The sequence below is a fragment of the Micropterus dolomieu genome, linkage group LG15 (genome assembly GCF_021292245.1).
Source record: "Micropterus dolomieu isolate WLL.071019.BEF.003 ecotype Adirondacks linkage group LG15, ASM2129224v1, whole genome shotgun sequence".
In the NCBI taxonomy this organism is placed as follows: domain Eukaryota; kingdom Metazoa; phylum Chordata; class Actinopteri; order Centrarchiformes; family Centrarchidae; genus Micropterus; species Micropterus dolomieu.
This window is the reverse complement of record NC_060164.1, coordinates 16,206,242-16,228,672: the sequence shown is the minus strand read 5'-3', so window position 1 is coordinate 16,228,672 and position 22,431 is coordinate 16,206,242. Positions and strand designations below refer to the sequence as shown.

General features: G+C 40.7%; 2 protein-coding genes and 1 non-coding gene across 6 annotated transcripts; 1 reads left to right on the top strand and 2 right to left on the bottom strand.

The window, feature by feature from the left end:
* The first annotated feature begins 775 nt into the window (after positions 1 to 775).
* On the top strand, positions 776 to 11,587 carry gtpbp2a (GTP binding protein 2a). Of its 2 annotated transcripts, XM_046070401.1 has the most exons (13): positions 1,141 to 1,192; positions 2,326 to 2,352; positions 2,556 to 2,594; positions 2,887 to 3,071; positions 3,289 to 3,397; positions 3,506 to 3,703; positions 4,059 to 4,233; positions 7,137 to 7,356; positions 7,540 to 7,675; positions 7,789 to 7,847; positions 7,958 to 8,129; positions 9,199 to 9,363; positions 9,518 to 11,587. In XM_046070401.1, exons 3-13 carry the CDS (start codon positions 2,589 to 2,591, stop codon positions 9,698 to 9,700), a joined length of 1,608 nt encoding a protein of 535 aa, XP_045926357.1. In that variant the 5' UTR covers positions 1,141 to 1,192; positions 2,326 to 2,352; positions 2,556 to 2,588; the 3' UTR covers positions 9,701 to 11,587. The 2 variants fall into 2 exon arrangements, with proteins under 2 accessions (XP_045926356.1, XP_045926357.1); XM_046070400.1 differs by lacking the exon at positions 2,556 to 2,594 and having other exon boundaries at positions 776 to 1,192.
* trnal-cag lies at positions 5,079 to 5,161 on the bottom strand. Its single transcript has one exon. It is a non-coding gene; the product is annotated as a tRNA-Leu (tRNA).
* Positions 11,588 to 12,145: 558 nt separating the features above from the next.
* polh (polymerase (DNA directed), eta) lies at positions 12,146 to 17,322 on the bottom strand. 3 transcript variants are annotated; one of them, XM_046070398.1, is made up of 11 exons: positions 17,000 to 17,321; positions 16,811 to 16,887; positions 15,975 to 16,109; positions 15,615 to 15,847; positions 15,292 to 15,470; positions 15,077 to 15,180; positions 14,091 to 14,210; positions 13,839 to 13,962; positions 13,553 to 13,618; positions 13,233 to 13,405; positions 12,146 to 13,139 (listed from the first exon to the last, which is right to left on the bottom strand). In XM_046070398.1, the coding sequence occupies exons 3-11, from the start codon at positions 16,058 to 16,060 to the stop codon at positions 12,254 to 12,256; spliced, it is 1,971 nt and encodes a 656-aa protein (XP_045926354.1). In that variant the 5' UTR covers positions 16,061 to 16,109; positions 16,811 to 16,887; positions 17,000 to 17,321; the 3' UTR covers positions 12,146 to 12,253. The 3 variants fall into 3 exon arrangements, with proteins under 3 accessions (XP_045926354.1, XP_045926352.1, XP_045926353.1); XM_046070396.1 differs by having other exon boundaries at positions 16,811 to 17,322; XM_046070397.1 differs by lacking the exon at positions 16,811 to 16,887 and having other exon boundaries at positions 17,000 to 17,322.
* Positions 17,323 to 22,431: the final 5,109 nt, after the last annotated feature.

Below are 22,431 nucleotides of genomic sequence, written 5' to 3'. Positions count from 1 at the left end.
TATTATTATGATTGTTATGTACATGTCAGAGGTGGATGTGATATACAGGTACACATACACATACATGCATACATGTACACATGTACACAGTGCGATGGAGCATAGTGCAAAGGATGCTGGCATAAATAAGCATTATGTGTAGGTGTTATTTACTTGAGGTAGGTAGATTTGGTAAACAGTATGTACAATATGAAAATATAACAATAGGAACAGTATGAACAGCTCTGAAATAGAGAATGATGAATATAATAATAATAATAAACAGGTGGCTGATTAAAGACAGAGTTACTGGGTTATTGCACACTCTTTTAAAACCTCTAAATGCCAACCTTAAATGTCACATTTCCTCCAATTTGATGACACATTTTCTGATCTTGTGGCATCATTCAATTCAGTTCAAATTTATTTATATAGCGCCAATTCATAACAAACCATATCTCATTGCACTTTTCATACGGTCTCGACCGTACTCGCTGTTATATATATATGTATTCTTTGTAATATGTAAAAATCATCTTTTCCAAACAAGCCTTCTAAAGTCTTTGTAAACAAGTATGTCATTATTTCCTTTTTCGTCTGATGCAAAGCCCTGCAAAACTACGTCGGTCTGTGTGTGTTCGCTGTTTCAACCTAGGTAGCCAGCCGGGCGGGGCTACAAGCCTACGAACACCCTCACGCAGCTCAGAAAACAAATAGCACCGCTCACTTGCACTCCCAGGTTGTTAAAATCAGGGACCCATTTGACATTTAGGACCGTGACGTGTGCACACTGTAAACTCAAAACTCGACGGTGCTGTTATTGTTCGGTTTGAAGAGTTTGAGGGTGGTCGGCGCTTTGTTTTTATTGTGGTGGGGCTGCACGCTACTACTAGCACGTTAATTCCACTCATATACAAACACCTGCATGCTGGGACCGAGGTATATTTTAATAATATAGCATCATTTTTATCCAGGTAGTGGTACGCTAACAAGTTAGGTCCCAAAACAGCTGATGGATGCGCGGGTATCGGAGTTATTTTGCTCAGGAAGCGGACATGGCTCTGGATCTCAAGGTGTCGCGTCCAACGTCAAACCGGGAAATGGCTATGCGGCAGCCCCCAAAAAGGCTTGTGTAAAGAACAACAAGAAATCCAAAGCTCGATTCTCCCGCAACTTCAAACCAAGCAATAACACCCCATATCTACCTCCAGAGGTAAGGCAGAAGTTTCGCGCACAACTATTGCTAGCATATTCAAGCTAATATTGTTTACGATTTTAGTCTGCTAATAATAATGTGAACATAAACGTGTGCTTGTGTGCATGATGTGTAAGACTAACACTTCATTGCATCCCCTGTCGTGTCGGGGTTAGTTAACGTTAGCTGTCCTGTGTTGCCATGACTTGTCTTTGAACACGCAGTGACACGTAGCTGGTCGGTAACGTAAAGGAAACGAAAATGAATGAGATGGTTACACTCGGTTAACATTAGAGACAAAACGTTAGCGGTTAACAAAAAAATTTGCCATTAAAAGTAGTTTTACAGTAGTGCGCCAAAATGTGTGTTTAATTAAAAGCCGCTTGCTGTAACGTTAGTTAGCTGGCTAGTGTGTTGCTAGCTTGCAGAGGAGGAACAGCTGTGTTTGTAAATATGTAACAGGGGGCGGGTGTGTAACTTACTCGGTCGACCCATATCTAGCCAATGTTACTATTAAAGTCCCTGACATTCACTCAGCCAGGGACTGTGTTACTACACAGTAACGAAAGATTATTTTAATCGATTGTTTGTTACCTCAACTTAAACTCACCCAACAGTTAACGTGACCATTACATAAACGTGAAATAAATTATCGTTGTCACCCCAAACTATCTAAAGCTCACCCTAACTTAGACTGTGTTAGGAATATAGATTATTGAAGGCATCTTAGCCTTGCATTTCCTCACAGCACCATGGTCATAAACTCTTAATGTTAGCGAGACAAGCCTCAACATGTATCCAACTCCCCTCTCTCGCAAATGTTAGTTTGCATTTAAGATATTTATCCCACTTTTTTGGGATATTCACTAGTCAACTGTAAATGTATATTGACTTGTATATGTTTGTGTACTTTGTCTAATAACACATTAAGTACTGTTTATTAGGGATCGCTAGCTAGGCAGTGAGTTTGTGTAGATCCCAGTGACTACCTATTCGCAGTAGTGCACTGGCTGCTCATTCAGTCTGATTGCTTTTCTTTGTGTCTTTTAACAGATCAATAGCCTATTGTCTCACTTCTCTATATTCTGACAGCTGTTGTTCCTGTTTTCTTTCTGTCCATCTCTTTTGTCTTTTGTCCCCCTGTCTCTTAGGCTGAAGAGGGAAACATAGAGTACAAGGTAAGCAAATAAGCTTTTGGTTTCCTTCAAAGTGAACTAGTCACTTCATGTAACACTTTGACAATGCACAGCTCATGGTGAGGTCAGCTTCTTCATGACAAGAGTGTGGAGGTTATTTGTATTAGGTTAGGCATTACAATAAACATAAACATTGATATATTTATATGTATATTATTATTCTGTTTCTTTAATGCCTTGTTTAGCAATGCAAGCAACTGTAGCAAAACAAATTCCAAATGAAGGTAAACAACTGAAGGTAATATATCAGAATATATACATGCTGTCTCACATTGTCCTACCATGGAAAACTGACACCACAGTGGATTAGCAAGATCATTTTTAGTGTTTGGGCAGCTGCATCCCCTAACACATCAATAGAGACTTTATTTCAGATTTTTATTGCCTTAGCCCTACAGTAATCCTCAGTAATGTTAGTTATTTTCATCAGATTTATTTTTACCACAGACACCTTTAACCTTCCAAAATCTAGGTTTTCAGTTCAGCACTGATTTCTAAAGTCTCTCCCGGGTCTAGCTGAAGCTGGTGAACCCCACACAATACCGCTTTGAGCACCTGGCAACACAAATGAAATGGCGACTGCAGGAGGGTCGGGGCGAAGCCGTCTATCAAATAGGTGTTGAGGATAATGGCATGCTAGTGGGATTATCAGAGGAAGATATGAGGACATCGCTGAAGACGCTCCATAAACTGGCAGAGAAGTAAGTCAAGATATTACCAAAATCACTTTTTATTCAAACCGCTGCGTATCACTGTTTGACACCAGGTTATAACCCTAACCAAACAAATGGTAAAGGAAAATATGGCAGTTAAAACAAAGCCCATTTCAAGTAAAAAGTGATTGTTTTGTAATTCCACAATCAAAACACAGCACTTTATTTATATATGTGTTTCTTTTTGCTTTTTTTTTTATGACAGAGTTGGAGCCGATATCACTGTCCTCAGAGAGCGAGAGGTGGACTATGACTCTGATGTGCCTCGTAAGATTGCTGAGGTTCTCATTCGCAAGGTGCCAGATGACCAGCAGGTTAGTAAAATTATTCTTTAAAGGTAGGCTGCTTTTTGGCTGTTTTTTTGTTATTGATCTGTTGAATTTATTTTTTATCGCTGCTCATTCTTTGTGTTTTTCCTGCAGTTCTTGGACCTGCGAGTAGCTGTACTGGGTAATGTGGACTCTGGCAAGTCCACTCTGTTGGGTGTTCTGACACAGGGTGAGCTGGACAATGGACGGGGAAGAGCGAGGCTCAACCTCTTCAGACATCTACATGAGATCCAGACTGGACGCACTTCAAGCATCAGCTTTGAGATCCTTGGCTTCAATAGTAAAGGAGAGGTGAGAAGAGATCCAACACCAGAGAATAAATAATGCGCACCCTAGTTATATACTCTTACATCATTTGTCACAAATAGCAACTAAAGTTAAATACATTATGTTGTGGTTACCACAGGGTTTCCTCATCAAGATGATCAAACTCAGACAAGAATATGGTTATGGTAATAGTGATATAAAGAAGAAAGAAAGTATTTATTACTCATCAAACTGCTGCATCTGCAAGTAATGCTAGTAACTGATATCTATCCTGACTTGTACTTTCAAATTAATAACCGAGGAATGTGTTGGTGCTGTTGCTTTTTTCTTTATGCAATTTAGATCATGACCCTCCTGATAGGATTACTTCTTTTCCTAGGTTGTGAATTACAGTGAGTCCCGAACAGCAGAGGAGATTTGTGAGAGTGCCTCTAAAATGATCACATTCATTGATCTGGCGGGTCACCACAAGTACCTGAAGACCACCATCTTTGGCCTCACCAGCTACTGCCCAGATTTTGCTATGTTGGTCGTCAGCGCAAATACTGGCATTGGTGAGTATTAATTGATTCATTTAAGTATCTAATATTTTTTTAAGAATTTGAGCATCTTTGTAATAGTCAGTTAAAATGTACTTGTGTCTCTCTGTGTGCATGTTATCCAGTCATTTAACCATTCAGATAAAACACAGGATACTAATAGACACTTGCGGGGCCAGCTTGACAGAGACCCTATGTTTGTGTACACCACACCTACATACTGTAGTGGAGTTATCCATCTGTGGCTCAGCACTTTGCAAACATGTGATATCTGAGCTTACGTAACACACCACCAATCCTACCACAGCCACTTCACCCCTTGTCTCTGCCTGCTAGCCCCAAAATATCTCAGATACCATCCATTCATATCAAGAGTGTTCTGACCTGCTGGAGTTAGCTCCGTGCTTGATCCCATGTACATTTGGTAAACCTGAGATCTACAAATGGATCAATAAGCTATTGTGATTGTCAACAATGCATTAGCACTTTGCTAAAGAGGTTTTTTAAATGAAGCAGATCGGTTTAGACAGAATTCCACCGAGGTTTTAAGTGTCTAAACATGCAAATGTTATTTCCTGCTAGAAGACACTGTTCTCTGCAGTTTATAAAGTAAACAACGTACGCAGGAAACCGCTCAAAATACTCTTTTTGTGGTAGAAGAAAATTACCTTTTTCAAGAAGCTTGCCCAGGAAGGGCATACTTCATGGGCATTGATCCTGAGCTGCAGAAAGTGATGGGACAGGCTAGGCAGTTCTTTGCTTTGCTCTGCTTGTGAAGACAGTGCTTTTTTTACTATTCTTGCTATAACAGTAGAGCATCATTAGATTAATTTTGTAGGTAAAAAAAAAAAAAACCTTGTTGTCAGAAGTGGGATTCGAACCCACGCCTCCAGAGGAGACTGCGACCTGAACGCAGCGCCTTAGACCGCTCGGCCATCCTGACACATATCTCATGAGATGACAGGGAGGAGGAGGGGCTTTGACAGGCACAGCAAGTGTTCTGAGATAAGAACACACTGTTGAAAGCCTGTGACCTTCTGTAAAGAATCTCTGTGCTTTTGAAAGCAGTACCCTTATATAACATACGGTTATTAAGAAATCTGTTATGTTTTACTTTTGCAAATGGCAAGCAGACATGTAGATGTAACTTGAGCCTTGGAGACACTTGTTACTTAGCACTTACGCTCACAGCCTGCTGGAGTTATTAAGTGAACTATATTCAGCTGCTGTAAATGTATGGCTTGCAGTCTTCAATGTTTTTAGGTCATGCATGAATATGTGATTTCACTGACTTCGAAAAGGTTGTAAACAAAAGTATGACTCAGACCCAAGTAATGTGTTTGGGAGTTGTTTTTTAGACCTTTGTTTCATTCTCAACAATGTTAACTTCAAAAGGTTCATTTTCATAACCGTTTCTTTGATTTTGAACAAAAGTGAAGTTGTCTGCCTGCAGTAATGGAATAAGTAGATTAACTAATACATTTAGTCCTTATGTTCAGAAAAAATGATTTTCATCACAATAAGTAAAAAAAATATGTTCAGCATTTAAACCTCATGGGGCATAAAAAGGGCATGTATATGAAATCAAATAAAACTGAACCAGTACTACACTGCAGAGGAAAACTGAAACAGGCTTTTAAGACCACTGGTGATTTTCTCTAGAAATCAGAGGATAAAGGTAAAACTGCAATGCTACACCTTTTTTAAATGCCTATACATTATTCATCTTTAATTTATATGTATCGTGCTTGAATTTCTTCACTTGTTGCACTCTGGGTGTTGCTGTGTTTGTGTGGGTGTCTGTTCTGAAATAGGGCATCTTGGGGGAAATGGGGTCAAGAATAAGGGCCACCTTAGCTACGCAACAGACAGAAAAGGGACGGTGTCTGCAACCCAAGAGCAACAACAGGTTTAATTATGAAACAGAGTAATGGCTCTGTATAATGTATAGGGCCCATCTTAGGTTGTGTTTTCACTGTTGTACTGCTATATATATATATATATATATATATATATATAATATATATTTAATATATTTTCATTCTCATTTTATATTCAAGTTTATATTTTATATTTAAGTATCTTTTTTTAGGTTATGAGTAAGAACATTTCTCGTGGCTAAGTGCAATCATTGATGACCAATGTCCTCTGTGCAATATATATTTTTTACTCTATTTATTGTTACTATAAGCTGCTAAGATGAGATTGCTTCAACAGAATTTCGTTTTATGAATGCATGTAATGACAATAAAGATCTGTCTATCTAATCATGTTGTATCATTCTGTTGCGCTTCACCAAATATTTTGGGCCCCCCCACTTCACTTATAACCTTTACATAGGATGAGGAACTTTGATGTGTCTTATTCACCTTTACCTTGGATGCGCACAACTAGCAAAACAACTCACTGCGCAGCCGACAAGGGGGTCAGGGTATTTAGAGTCTCTGTCAACCTGTTAATGTGTGTCATGGATCAGTATCCTTGAACGTCTTAGTTACAGTATATAGGCCGAATTGAGACCTATACCTGAACAGAGACATAATCCACTTCTACATGATCACTTTCTCTCACATGCTAGCTTTGTTTACAAAGACACATGGTGTGGGACACTGCTGCCTCTGTGAGAACTCGCTGTGTTTAAAAAGGTTTGTCTTTGGCATTCTGGACAACCTAGACATGAATGACATAACCACCATATATGGTTGAATATTCCTGTACTGCTATCCCATCTACTTCCTCCAATGGCATAGCAATCATATGTCATGGTAAATTCTACCTGGTCTTACATAATGTACCAGCAGATAAGCAGTGTTATCTTAGGTCGTAACAGTCCTTTCTTTCAAGTATATGTGATGTAGTGAAACCTTCCGACCAGACCTAACTTAATCCTTACTTTCTTTTTCTTTCTTCTTTTCCAGCTGGTACGACACGGGAGCATCTTGGACTTGCCATGGCCTTGAAGGTGCCCATCTTCATTGTCATCAGTAAGGTGGACTTGTGTACACGGGCCACAGTGGAGCGCACTGTGCGGCAGCTGGAGCGCGTCCTCAAGCAGCCGGGCTGCAACAAGGTGCCCATGGTCATTGGCAGTACGGACGATGCCGTAACTGCAGCACAGCAGTTTGCCCAGTCGCCCAAGTATGAGACCACTACATAATACACGATTGAATGAATGCATGAACAATTTAATGTTTCCCATTTGATGTTTTATAGTTACTCGTGTGCTCCCTCTATAATTTAGAACCCTTATAACAGTAGAAGGTAGAAACTAGCCAGTGATGTCTGTGTGTCCTGATCACGTGCCTGCGCTCTCCCCGGCAGCATCACACCCATTTTCACCTTGTCCAGTGTGTCTGGAGAGAGTCTAGACTTGCTGAAGGTCTTCTTCAATATCATCCCTCCTCTCAGCAACAGCAAGGAGCAGGAAGAGCTTATGCAACAGCTAACTGAGTTTCAGGTAGGTCTTAGATGAAATTTGTGTGTGCATGATAGTGACCTGTCTGGCACATACACACTCTTTCAGATTACACACAATTTTGATGTGATTGACAGCAGTGTGCATTATTACAGGTGGATGAGATCTACACAGTGCCAGAGGTGGGGACTGTGGTGGGAGGTACTCTGTACAGGTCAGCGAGTTGTAATATTCACTTCATGTTCTTCCATTCAACAAGCATTTTTATTTTTGTTTTGTTTAGCATGGACTCTTTCTGACCCACTAATGTCTTTGATTGTGCAGTGGTATTTGCCGTGAGGGAGATAATCTTGTAGTCGGGCCCACGGACTTGGGCCATTTCCACAAGTTGACCATTGGCAGCATCCAAAGGAACCGCTCTGCATGCAGGGTACTCAGGGCCGGCCAGGCTGCCACACTCGCTCTGGGTGACTTCGACCGGTCGCTGCTACGCAAGGTCAGACACTTAAAGGGCAACTACACACCCACTCAAATTATGCTAGCTCCCTCCCTCCTAGCATATTTAAAAGACAGAGCAGAGGACTGCACAGGACGACCACTGTAGGGGGTGTGGCCTTGTGGCATTTAGTGTGTGATGCAGGAGGTAAGGAGACACCGACCATAGTGAGCAACACTCTGACAGATTGACCATCGCCCAGTGTAGCAGGAACAGCCATATGGAGCTGGTAGTCAGAGCTAACCAGCCATGAGCAGCTGCTATCATTCATTGCCGTTTGTAAAGGTTTTAGCTGTGTTGTAGCTGGGTCAGCACCTCAGAGAGGCTGAGAGGCTCACCGGTGTGTCTGAGGGGGAGTGTCAGTACATAGCCGTAGCCCTGCTGTTTATCATGGGATCATCATCAAGAGAATCAGTGCTTCCAGTGGTGCTTCTACAGCCCTCAAAAGCACAAGTCAGAACCAGTGTGTCAAAATATAAAATACTAAGTAGAAGGTTAGCCAAAAATACTGCAAACTCCTGTGAATGATGTGTCTCAAACAGCATATATTTGAAAATGAATGTGTATTCACAGATCCCCACTCAAGGACGGGAGCCGTGGGGATGTGGGCCTTCCACCTCTGATTAGAGGGCATTGATATTTGTTTTTTTAAAATATAAATTTCATGCAATGCCCAAACAGTTGACTCTATGTAAGCATTGGCGTGTGAGGTTCAGGATGATTTAAAGACAGTAGATGGCGTGTTGAGTCATTTTCAAACCATGAAATGGCGATTTTTTATAAATGTGGTCAGAAATGTCAATGTTAAAACCACTTTTATGTGCTTAATCACAGTACAGTCATATGCTTTAGTTTACAGCTCAAAAACATTCAACAAGTGTGCAGCAGCTCTTGTGTGCCAAATTTGTCTCTTACTTTTCCCTTTACTGTTTGTCTGTCTCTGTATTTAGAGGGAGTGTGTGTTCCTCATTTTCTTATGAAAATAAAAATGTCTGATTTGATACTGATTCATGATACAATTTTTTTTTTTTTATCGTGTGTGCAATGACCATGTGTTTTCTACTTACAGGGTATGGTGATGGTGAGCCCAGAGATGGATCCTACCATCTGCTGGATGTTTGAAGCTGAGATTGTGCTGCTCTTCCATGCAAAGACCTTCCACAAGGGCTTCCAGGTTACTGTGCACATTGGCAATGTGAGACAGACCGCCACCGTGGAAGCTGTGTATGGCAAGGTTAGTTCATCCTCTGAGCTAAGACTGCTCCTGTCTGAAAGTTATATCCCGCTGTGTTACCTTCAGCAGATTATTTCACTCTTCTTGCATTTGGTTTACTCTTAAGGCTGTCTCTCTTTTCGTTCTATATTTATGATGCATTGCTGTACCACAGGAGGAGCTGAGGACGGGCGAGAAAGCAGTGGTTCTCTTCAAGTTCATCAAGCACCCAGAATACCTGAAGGTGGGAGCTAAGGTGCTCTTCAGAGAGGGCGTGACCAAAGGTATCGGCCACGTCACCAAGTTGCAGCCCATCGCCCAGTACCGGTCATCCCAAAGCGAGGACGATGAAGCCTAAAGTTTCTCGGAGAACCACAACAGAGAACACCGTCCCACCCAAAAACAAGGTGTTTTTTTTTAAACAACCTCCTGCTTTCTCCAAAGGCCGCCCTGCCCTGTTCCCTGCTCAGTAAATCCCTAACACGGGGTTTTGTTGTTTTATCACCCTGTTCCAAAGCCTTGTCACCATCCTCCTCATTTTTCCCCTTCAGCCTTTTAAATAACTGTTGACGTTTTAGTCTCCTTTGTGGTGTTGGGTGTTGCTCTTTATGGCACTGATGAGAGGATCCCTCTCTGTAACACATTCACTTAGCAACATCTACCGAAGTGTTACTGACTGTCAAGAACACAGAGTTGCAATGGACAGATAAATAAGTGGTAACTAGGAAATTGCTTTCTCACGCCAACGTCGAAGTGCTACTTACACAGTTTACACCTAAATGCACTCCTAACACACCCTTCGAAACAGACTCACCCATACACTTGCACTGAAACATAAACGCCAGTGTTGATATACTTTGGCAGATAATCGTTTACAAACTCAACAGCTGCAACTTGTATGAGATGCTCGGACATTCAGGTGTAAGCCTATCACATCACCGATGTCATTCCTGTCACCACCCTCATGGCAGCTTGTCTGTGTTACCAGCATAATGCCTGAATGAAAAGGACAAGCCTCTGATATCACTGCATTTGAATACTCTTCAATCATACCCCTTTCTTAGTAAGCGCTAATGAATTATGTGAGACAGTAGTAAAAGCATTGAGATACCTTCACAGCTTGTCAGTTGTATACAAGCTAAACCATCTTTCTTCAGGCTATAGTGCCGACAAGGGCATTGCAAGGTATGCAAAGATAGAACTTGACTCAGTTTGTATGTCAGCCTGCCAAGAAAATTCACACTGACAAATCCCTTTGTAACTGGTTTTATGTCACATATGTCTGTGAGAATTCAGTTTCTTTATCCACAAATAATGCCTCACGATAGTGCAGTGAGATGGCAATGATCTTGCTGCCTACGTTTTAAGTGCTTTAGTTACTCAGGTCAGGTGTAGATATCTTATTAGACAGCATTCCACTCTCACATAACTACTCCATTGGAGGTTTCTGTTGCCGACTTAGGGGGCAATGTTTGAGGGACAAAAAGATAAGGGTGTTTCTCCCAAAGAGTATGTGAAGCTACGTACTAAGGCACCTTTGTTTAAAAGCAATTATGTTTGGGGTACTTGATGTCGTACCTTCACTTAAGTTACTGATGCTACTAACTATTGAAGGGGTTTAACACAGTGCCTCATGGAACTACTGTTTGAGTGGCCTTCCATTACACCCCAGAGTTTTACAACTTGGTAGGTCTAATTAAGGTGGTGCTACTCCTTGAAACAGCTTTTATTTTATATTAAGATGATTTTGAAATTGATTGTTAATCGCTACTCTGTTCAAGGCTGCTGTTGGTCTTATCATGTCTTATAGCATATTGATGTGATTTATACATTGACTGTTGTCCCACTGACTCATATAGCAAGGATATAGAGGACAACGGAAATGTGTGCCCCGTTTAGATGCACCCACGTTGTTGTTATGCACAGTTCGTATGCAAGAGAGGAAAAACTAAGACCACATTTCAACCAAAATATTTTGTAGCCTTTATGAAGAGTTCTATCAGGTGTTTGTTTTAATGCATCTGAGAAGTATTTTATAGCTTTCTTGTAGTTCCAGATTTTACATCATTCAGTTTTCACTGGTTTCGCAGTCTTCTTAATGATTTTTTGAAATCACGTTTATGACCCGTTTTCCTTTTTAATTGAAAGTGTACTATTTTGATTAGTTGGGTGAAATGCAATATTTATGTACAGATCTAATTTGTGTATCATGATGTACATGAATAAAACTTTTATTGTGTCTTTCGCAGGTGTTTCATTTTGTGGTCCTTTAACTAAAATGTAAAATTGCGCAATGTTTTCAACCATGCACCCAGTGTTCAGTCTGCTGGCTCGCGTGTCACAGAGCCAAGACTCACTACACAAAATTGTGTTTTAAATGTCTTGTCGTTTTTATTTCCTGGTACTGCTCCTCAGCTGACAGAAGACAACGCAAGACTAATTTCCTCATTCAGCTTCTTTAGACACTCACACTATGTAACACTACTGTAGTATCACCATTGTAGAAACGTGTAAACAAAACAGGATGACTCGGCTCATACTGGTGTAATTGCTCTAATCATACTGGCAATGAGTATGTCAAATATAAACTTGTGTCTTAGAAAAGAAACAATTTCTGTATCTGTGTTCACAAGAACACTTCATAATATTGACACTCAAGTGAGGATTCCTGCTCTTTATTCAACTGGCGCATCAGAGTACTACAACATAATGTCCACTACTAAAAAATGTAAAAAGTATTAAATATACTCTGGTTTACTAAATTATTGCCTTTCACTTTATAATAAAATGCATGTGAAACAAATTACATATAAAAACTTCCTTTAATTTGTACACATTCTTATTCTTATCATATAAATCCCAATAACATTGATCATTAGGACATATATTCAATTAAAAAATTCACACGTCTTCATGTCCTCTTGAAAAAAGAATCCAGAGTGCCCGTACTTCCACCCTGGGAGCGATGCCTTTTCGGTTGGGGTCCTGACTGGCCTCTGGTTTTTGTCTTTCCCCGGGAGGACTGGGCTGTGCCTGCTGCTCCTGCTCTGAGAGGAGTTAGAGAGACACTGGAGGAAGATGAAGAGATGTTTGCTGAAGCTGCGGATGAGGAGAAGGAATTCTGGAGGTCCAGCGCAAAATGATAGTCATTGTGTTCAGGCATTTCCCAAACAGACACCTCCTGGCCACAACGTTCACAGTTTAACAAGTCTTCTCTGGCCACTATGGAAGGATGGGGATTGACCTCGGGATCAATGTCCAGTTCATCCCCTGACACAGCAGCAACAGTGTCTACAGATTCTTCTTCATTGACAGGCCCAGGTCCTGTTTCAGGCTTGTCCTGAAAGCTTCTTTCAAGAGTCTTCTTGTGGAAGAAAGAGGATTTGCCAGAATGGGGGCTGGCTGAACCATTTTTAGAGTGAAAATGAGTAACGGAAGAAACAGGGAAATTGGTATCTGTCTCCAACTGAGTGTCAGAAGCAGATGTTTTGTGAGAGGAGGAAGATGGTAGAATTCCTGTGCAGCCTACATCATCTTCATCCTCCTCGTCTACGTCTTTAGTAACCTTCAGTCTTTGTTTCTCAGCTGCCTTTTGAAAGAAGGACTGGATGGTGCCGGACTGTTTGCATGTGGAGTCATTTTTCGGTTCAGAGGATGGCTGGGTGGAGGACTGAGTGGCAGAGAAAAGGCTCTGGGTTGAAGTGACATCACTGGAAAGAAAGCCAGCAATCCCCCCTGCTGATGGAGCGTCGCTAAATTTGCTAGCTGAGAGGTGGAGCAGGGTGAGCGGTGGAGTCCTGGGGACATGATGCAAGAGGGGGTGGTATTAATCACACAGGATTCCTTCAGCCAATGACTTTAAATCGTAAGTGTTATTATGTTCCAATTACCATGCTGCCTGGTGGTTTCCTGCCATGTTGAGGCTCTTGATAATGGCAAAGCTGTCACTTGCCAGTTTGGTTGCGTCGTACCGCACTAAAGCACAGCAGCGAGAGAAGCTACTCGGCCTCTTATCCCCAAGCTGACGTACGCCAACAGTCAACAACTTAGCCGTGCGACCATTCTGTAATGTGGTGAGAAATGGCAGGCACTGACATGAAACCACCTTATATATACTGCATACGGCAACAATGTGAAACCCAGTGGAGGAAATACTGCTGTAATAAGGGAAAAGAAACAAATTACACAGCCACACATAGCTTTTTCTCACCACTTCTCTGTCCTTGGTCAGTCTCTCCTCCAGCTCAAGGGCCAGTTGATGAAGCCAGTACTGTACCTACACAGAGGTTATTTGTAAATGACAAGGAAATGAAGTAAATGATAACATTACAAGAAAGTGTCTAATACCAGCTTCTTTACACAGCTAGAGGGATCAGCTAGTCTCTCAGAGTTTCAACCCCTTTCAGTCAGTATGAGACTAAAAATAAAAGACAGATTGAGTAATACTTTTCATACCCTGGTGTAACAGTGGGGAAACAGAGACTGATGGCCTGTACCTGCTCTTTTGTAGCCAGTGATGTCTTCCCAGGGAAGTTTTTACTGCACCCGATGGACTTAGGAAGCTGTCTGGGTTTCACTGGTTCAAACTCAATCCCCCGACACAAGTCAAACAGCCACTGGCTGCAAAGTATAGAGGTCCAATGGTAAATGTGCTTGGTAATAAAGTATATATAAAATGCCCAGAGATCAAGTTTGCTAGTCATCTTATGACACTTTTGACTTTTAAATTAATATCTGTTTTGTCTTACCCTGTCTTTTCTCCAAAGTGCTGTCCCAGCTGGGCCTGAGAGAAGCGAGTAACGTCTCCCATGTTCTCTATTCCCAGAGTTTCTGTGATGGAAGCACCCAGCTTACCCCCCAGGTTACGACTGCACAGGTGAAATAAGCAATACAAGAGTGCATTGTTGGTCAACTTCTGAGTGTATTTTGTGATGAGCAGTGGTGGACGAAGTAGTCAGATGTAACGTAAATACCACACTGTAAAAAATACTCAAGTCATGCACTGAAAATGTTACAACAGTAAAAGTATGTAAGTATAATCAGGAAAATGTACTTACTTACTAAAGTATTAAAAGTACTCCTTGAGGGAAGAAAAATGTCCTGTGATTATTATATTATACTTTTAAGTTAGGTTATTATTATTCCTCATGCATTAATGTAAAGCAGGGACTCATTTTAACTATTTTGTATCTGAGTGCAGTTGATCATCTTCATTACGGATGAATTATTTTCTCTATTAATTGATTTTTAAAATTCTGAAAATAGTGAAAAACGCCGTCACAATTACCCAGAGCCCAAAGTGACACCGTCACAAAGTTTGCTTTGTCTAACAAACAGTACAAAGCTCAAAATTATCATAAATAAATTAAAATAATTAAAAGAAAAAGAAGCAAATCTTCACATGAGTGAAGGTGGAACCATGAAATATTTTTACATGAAAGATGTCTTAAATGATCAAAGTTGTTGTCAGTTAATATCAATGTTAATCTAATAATGGTGTCAGCAGTACTTGTTTAAAATGTTGATTAGTTTAATTTATATATTTTGTGTGTAAAAATCTCACTTTGTAAAGTAACTAGTAACTGAAGCTGTCAGATAAATGCAGTGAAGTAAAAAGTACAATATTTCCCTCTGAGATGGAAGTAGAAAGTGGTATGAAAAGAAAATACTCAAGTACCATAATTACTGTCCACCACCGGTGATGAGTAATTCTTTATGGCAAAGTAGTACTCACATCTTGCTGATGGGCAGAGAACTGAAAAGTTCTGTCACAGAGTCCAAAGGCAGAACAGTTTGTCGGTTAGGTTTGTTCAGACCACAGGCTAGTTTGGCCAACACCTGGAGAAAGCAGACAGTAAACTATGACTATAGCAACATTCATTACTGCTCTTTAAAGTATCGCACCAGCATTATATTTATAGGAATACAACAGAGAGAGGTCTTTCCTACCTTATTGTGAGATATCCCCGCCGAACAGCGGAAACCTGTGTGTTCCTCCACGGCTGCCCTCATTTCCTCGACAATGAGGGCCCCCACAGTTAGCTGCAGTTCTGCAGAGTTCTGCTCCCCTAATGGAGGGACGGGTAAGGATGCCAGCCACTTCTGGAGACCTATGGACCTCTGCTCCTCTGTGGACAAACATGGAGCAGTTAGGGAGATACATCCTACCATTATTCTTGCCGTTTTTGTCACTTTTCAACCCCAGCTTCCTGTGTCCAGTGCTGAAACAGTTAGTTGAGTGATCGACTGGTCAAAGTTTGGTTACAGCTTACCTTTATCCATGGCAGCATCCTCAGCAGATGCTTCGTGCTCAGGGGAACTTTGTGGGTAGCCCTGGATGTAGGTAGTCCTCAGCAGGCGAGGGTCAATTTCTTTGTCGGTTATGTTTTTCAGCCGCTGCTGGATTGCAGCAGTCAGATCCATGTAGGCCTCATCAATGCTGGCTCTCTCAATCACGGCAAAGCGAGACATCACCTCAATGACCTCCACACTGGCCTCCCTGTAACTACACAGGTGAGTAGGTTTACTTTACAACTGTGGTATTAAAACAACACATTTACTGATCATCTTTTGGGAGGGGGGGGGAACAACATCCCAGGAACTGTGAATAGGTATAGATCACCAGCACTTACTATGTCAGGTCTGCCTTGCCATGAGACTCGCGCACCCGTGCCACCTGGAGATCAGGGCACCGATTCTTTGCATCATCCACCCACATGTTCCTGGTGACACCTTGGGCCCTGGCCTCGTAGCTCACAGCTATGATACTAACAGAGGATGATATTTAACTGAGAACTGCATAGTTAGATCATGTTTACAAACCGTGAGAATATATGTTTGCAGAAAGTCCAAGGTGGTTATCTGTAGGAGATGTAAGCGGGTGAGTTGCCAACACAAAGACAGCTATTTAAATGGCCCGTGCAACTGAAAAGACACAGTCTATCGATCCAATCCAACAAGTGAGAGAGGGGTTTAGGATCCCCTCTCAGGTCCATACTTATGGATATAATGTGATGAGGAAGACTTTGAGATAACTGAAAGGTGTGGGGAAGCTAAGTGAACACTGAGTTTTTCAGTCCAAGAATGAACTTTAACGCTAGTCTTCTCATTCTGGTCAGTTATTTCCTGTAGTGATATTTTAATATCATTTGAACCTAAATGATATTAAAATATCACTACAGGAAACTGTATTTTAGGGTAATAAGGGTCGCTATGATCATAACAGTCGAGCCTCAGTGAACTTAGCTGAGAGAAAGAAGTTAGTTTTTTTTTTTTACTTAACTGCACTGCTGTCTCAAGAAGCAGAATAAATAAGCTAACAGGGTAAAAGTACTGTGGAAAACCTACAAACAGAAGGCCAGAAGGCTTGACTTTAATGTTAAACCTTCTTTGTGAGGAAGTCTCCTCGTTGTCGCTTTCAGTTGCACTGGCCATAAAAAAAAACAACGTCTCTGTGTCAGAAACTCACCTGCCTCCTTTCCACGTCTTGTACTGGGCCACCACACAGGGAGTGTTCCTCAGAGCCGGATTGAGCCTCTGCTCCACCTGCACGTAAAAGCAGTCCATGTCTACTAACGCCACCACTCTCTCCTTCCCGTACTCCATCACCGAAGGGGTGGTCGGATAAAATATAAAACCACTGGTGTATATTTCTCACCAAAGCTCGGGACGGTCACTAAAGTTAAACAGGGTAAATTCCTGTCGCTTTGTATTTCGCGCAGCCATCCGAGATTACATAAAAACGTCAATGAAAGTCGACGAAGACGTCAAGTCCTGCCCCTCTGCTCTGCCTCTGTTGGCTAACCCTAACCCTAAACTTGATCTTAACCAATCTAACTAACGGAGGCAACGAGTACTAGCCAATCAGAGCCAGAGTTGTCGAAACTGTGATGGGAGGAAAAATAACGCGGGTGAAAAGGGAGGTTGCGTTCGAAAAGTCTTTTTTGCTTAGGAAGGTTCCTAAGGTTCCTAACCATAGACAGTCTATTACTGGACGAAGCCGCCCCGCTGATTTGAATGGAGAGCAGTGAAGCCAGTTTTGGACCAATAAAATACTACTACAGGGCCACTTCCTATTGGCACTAGCGTCTACTGCGCATGATCGCGTAGCATAACCGTGGTTTAATGACGTAGAACAACTGCAGAAACACCGTAGCTGTATAACTGCGCCAACAAAAAGTTTCATGGCTCAGTGTGTTTGTCTGACTCGGATCGTCACTGTTTAATCAGCCCACCTACAAGGTTCACCTGTCAAACACCAAAGAAGCGTCTCTGATTGCTCTGATAGTTTTTTTTTTATTGCGGAGAGTTTATAATCTAAGCAATACGGTTACATCTCATGTGCGACGGGGTGTCACAGGTTTTTGACGTCATTTTTGGGCCTACATGGATCCCTCCATGCAGGCTTTGGGCTGCGTTCTAAAAGTCTTTTTTGCTCAGGAAGGTTCCTAACTGAGTGAAGTGAACCGGAAGTCTTTCAGTGGCTGCCATGATAAGAGCTGGTCGAATTCTCTGAAAGCTAAGGAAAGGAGCCTCAATGCTTCCTTTCATATCTCCTTTAGCATAGGGTACACCGGACCATCCTTTATGAAAGGAAAGGAGAGAATGCCGTCCCACAATTCCTTGCGGCGGCAACATTTAAAGCAGCGCACATTCTCAAACGATAAAATCCATCAACCACATTTAGCAAGGTCCTTGCAATACAGACGCACATTATGATACTTTAATAAGAGTCACAAGTACCTTCTGTCTTTAGGTTTGTTTTCTTTTGACTTTTTTGTAATCTAATACTGTTTCAACACCGTTTTATGTTTCGGGTTGTTGAAATAAGCCATTTGGTGTTTTCTAGAATAAAAATAAATAAATCACCAACCATGACGGATAAAGGAGGTTGATAACCATGTAAGTTACCATTGGCTATTAAGATTTTTCTCTCTTATGCCATAATTTGCTAATATGCATATAGGCCTATCTTACACTGTCAACAATAACTGAGAGCCATGCGAGCTGCTACTAGTCTTGTAACGTGATCGAAGTGAGGATAATGTTGCAGCGTGTAGGCTCACATTATGTTCTGCAGCCTTCAGCAAATTAATTTTACTTCAGTCACAGATGCTGACACCCTCGCCTTAATAAAGGCACAGATAAAGCTGGATAACCTCTACAGTAGGCGTTTCCCACACTAATTTATTTATTTATTTATTTATTTTTATTTTCGATTGATTTAGTTACTATTTAAAATGGGTAAAATCGTATTTGATGACAGAGCGCTGCACAGCATTTATTCTCTCAGCATCTCTCGCACCCTTTCTCTCTCTCAGCACAGTTACGCTGTCATTCTGTGGGAAACACTTTATTTACATACAATTGGGATTCATGTTGATAAATACGCCTATAGGTGGAAAGGAGGGTGAGTGTGAGCAAGCATTCTCAGTGTGACAACCCTGTCCATTATTTAGTGGTAGGCTACCTTATCTGCCTTTTTGCTATCTTGGTTATTAAGTAATATATTCCACCGTGTTGTCCACCTTCTTAGACGGCCTGCATTACAACAACATGAGGCGCAGTGTCGAAGATGCGCTTTTTGTCCATTTTCAGAACATTGTAGTTTCATCACGGCAGGTCACGTCAGTAAAATCCCCCGTCGCATAATTATGTCGCTTAGAAAAGAGCAGTCGGATTCCTTAGACCCGCTGTCCTCTTTTCCTAAGTCCGTACGGATTCTCCTTCACATCTTTCCTTGACCTCATGACGTTTTCCACCGAGGTCAAGGAAAGGTGGTTAGGAAAGGAGATTTTTTTGACTTTTCGGATGTGAGCAGAGTGATACAGCAGCTGTTTCACGTTAAACAAACAAACAAAAAAAAGGTATATATCTGTAGGGATTCTTTCCATAATGTTGTCAGACACTTAAGCTATAATAACAATTTTCAATTTCAAAATGGCTTTATTGGCATGAATAATGTTCATGAATATTGCCAAAGCAACAGCATATCAATACATACAAACAAAAGAAATAAACAAACAATATAACAACCATAACGGTAATAACATCTGATCACCTGTCAGTGGCAATAACAAACTCGCACTCCCTCAATGCTGGACTTAATTCAAAACATTTTTGTCCCCATTTACAGAAATATGGGCCAAGTTATAGTCCCAAAGTTCCCCTTCAAATTTCCTGCTTTGTTTTTATTCAGATGTAAGGCACAATTGCACCATATTGAACATAAATATTTTTGTATTTATGAATGTGGTACCAGACAAAACTTGAAGCTAATTTTCATCTGCAATCCCTTTTCAGCAGTACACTGATAAGTCCTGGACAATGTTTAACTAATGTGTCACCAAGAAGTAAATAGAACAATAAATATTTATGAAATGTACTGCAAAATAAACAATTCCCTGTTTTAAAGCTATAAAAACTGTGAGTAGATTTACAGCCCACTGCTCCCTTCAGGGATGGGTTAAATGAAGAGGATGAACTAAGTGTTGAAGGTTCTCATATGCTGAAAGCATTGATGCAGGTATGCTTTTCCATATATTCCCCTCCTAATACTAGCCGGGCTCATGGGTAAGTCAGCTAAGGCTTAATAAGAATGCTATACACAAATAATAGGATTATAATTAGAAGAATCTTGCTGGTACTCAGTGCAGTTGAGTAATAACATTTTGTCTTACACTTAAAGTGACAAGGAGCCACTATTATTAATCATTAATATCATGTGTTAATCAAATTCACAGTTAAGTAAATTTATCTATGTGTTATGTAGCTATGTGTAACCTGTAACTGACAGCAACACATTTGAAGCCACCACTATAAAATATTTATCTGCTGTTCTGTCAGGAATTCACAGTAACATTATTACAGTGAGCGAAGTGTCAGTCAAGGCTGGAGGCTCCATCTCAATCCCCCGTCTCTGAGCTGCAGTACAGAAACTATGTGAAATACCTGTGTAGATACCATTCCTGGCAGCCTTGCAAAAAAGAAGTTAAAACAAACCAGCCAGATAATTCAGGAAGGTTTTCAATCTCTGATGACAAAAAGCAAAGAGTCTTCACTGTGACTATTAATGATCTGACGTATAAGGACACTCATTACTTGTGTGCTGTGGAGATTAAAAATGCGCTGGATTTTAAACAACGTTTTCAGCTGTCAGTCACCCCAGGTAAAATCCATTAAATGTGTTAAATAGATTTTCTGTGAACTATTTGGTGGAGGAAAAAAAGCTTTCTAGCATGAAGGGGGAAGTGTGACTGTCACGTACCTTTATAAATATCAAAAAGTAGCAGAGTGGTGCAGGCTGGGCAGCACCTGTGTGACAGATCAGTCTGGGTCAATAAATGGAACAACGGTGAGCATCAATGCAGGTGTCCAAAACATTTTCACTGTGAGTGAACTGAGGACAGACAGCAGTGGCTGGTATTGGTGCGCCAACAAAGTCTACCAGATGTCAGTGCATATAACTGTTCATGAATCAACCTCAACTACCACAACTATGTGCCCCCAGTACAGCAAGTAAGACACGAAGCATTTTCTATTTTCAAAATCTGGGTGTTACAGTATAATCATTCACAAAACACAGTATTAAAAAAATCCCTTGATATTATCTAGTATGTGGATTGACATGGGTTTTCACATTTATTTATTCAGACTTTACACGGACACTTCCCACCACTACCCAGAATTTCTCCTGGCTTATGCGTGCGAAGACATGTGGCCTAGGTTGATTGGTGACCCTAAATTGTCCTTAGGTGTGAGCGTGAGTGGTTGTTTGTCAATGTGTGGCCCTGCGATGGACTGGCGACCTGTCCAGGGTGTACCCCGCCTTTTGCCCGATGTCAGCTGGGATTGGCCCCAGCCCCCCGCGACCCTGTACGCAGGATAAGTGGTTGACGATGGATGGATCTTTATGTGTCCTTTGTGTTTCCTAATACAGAATAACTGTATATTGTATCAAGTGTATGACTGTATCAAAACACTAAAGCACATATTTGAGGATTGACATTCAATTTTAGTTTTTTTTATCATTCATTCTTGAGCGCAGATTGTTGTGTTGCATATTGTAAAGCATATCATTTTCTTTCAGCTAAACTCCATAGCTCAGTCAAAATGTGACTGTATTTCATGATTTTTAGTTTTATAAATTAAACACCTTAAAGAAGAATGTATGTATAGTTCATTTACAGACAATATGACTGTACAAATACATTGACATCCTTATTTTTAAATTCAGTTTATTTTACCTGTAATGTACCTCTGATCTGCATTTATCTTCTAGTTCCACTAAAATCACCATTCTCATCACCACCCTCGTCTTGGTTGTTATTGCTGCCTTTATTGGATGGAGGATAACACGTAGTGAGTCTAAACCTTGCTAATACAAAATCAGGAATAAAGTATCTGTTATTTGAAACTATCATGTTAAAAATATATTTGTATTTAGATAAGACCAAACCTGAGGGGCCTGACATCGATGTGGTAAGCTATGTATTTTCTTTTTCTTTTTTTTCTTTGTGGTGATAAATATATACGGTATATAAAATATGTACCTTCATCACTGGCATATTTCCTCTTTCCTCAGTAAAAAAACACAAAAAGCTGTAATCTAACTAAAAACATAATCTTGATATTTGAAGTGTTGGTAAAAATGAAATGACAAAGTATTTTTATAATCAGAACAGTAATTTAGACTCAGCTGCAGTTCTTCCTTCTTCTTAAACATTTAAATAATTGTTCTTTGCAAGTTTGCTCTTTCCCAAGCAGCCTCTATGTAGCTGTAGTGAAAAAAATGCTAATAAGTCCCAGATAAACTTGTCAAAACGTACCTGGTGTCGGAATAGCAACACCTAGTACACACTTCCGTCTCAGTCCATGGGCTAAAAACTCACAACTGCTACTTGGTCTTCTTCTATGTGGCTTGTAATAATGCGACACATACAGCTTACTGTTGTGAATTAATTTGGAGCATTATAGCCTAAATTGTTATCATTAATTACTAGAGCAATGGTGGTCAACACTGTCATAATTTAAAGTGTTATTTTATAGTGTAAAATTAGGATCACAGTGTGAAAACTCTACAGCTCTGAG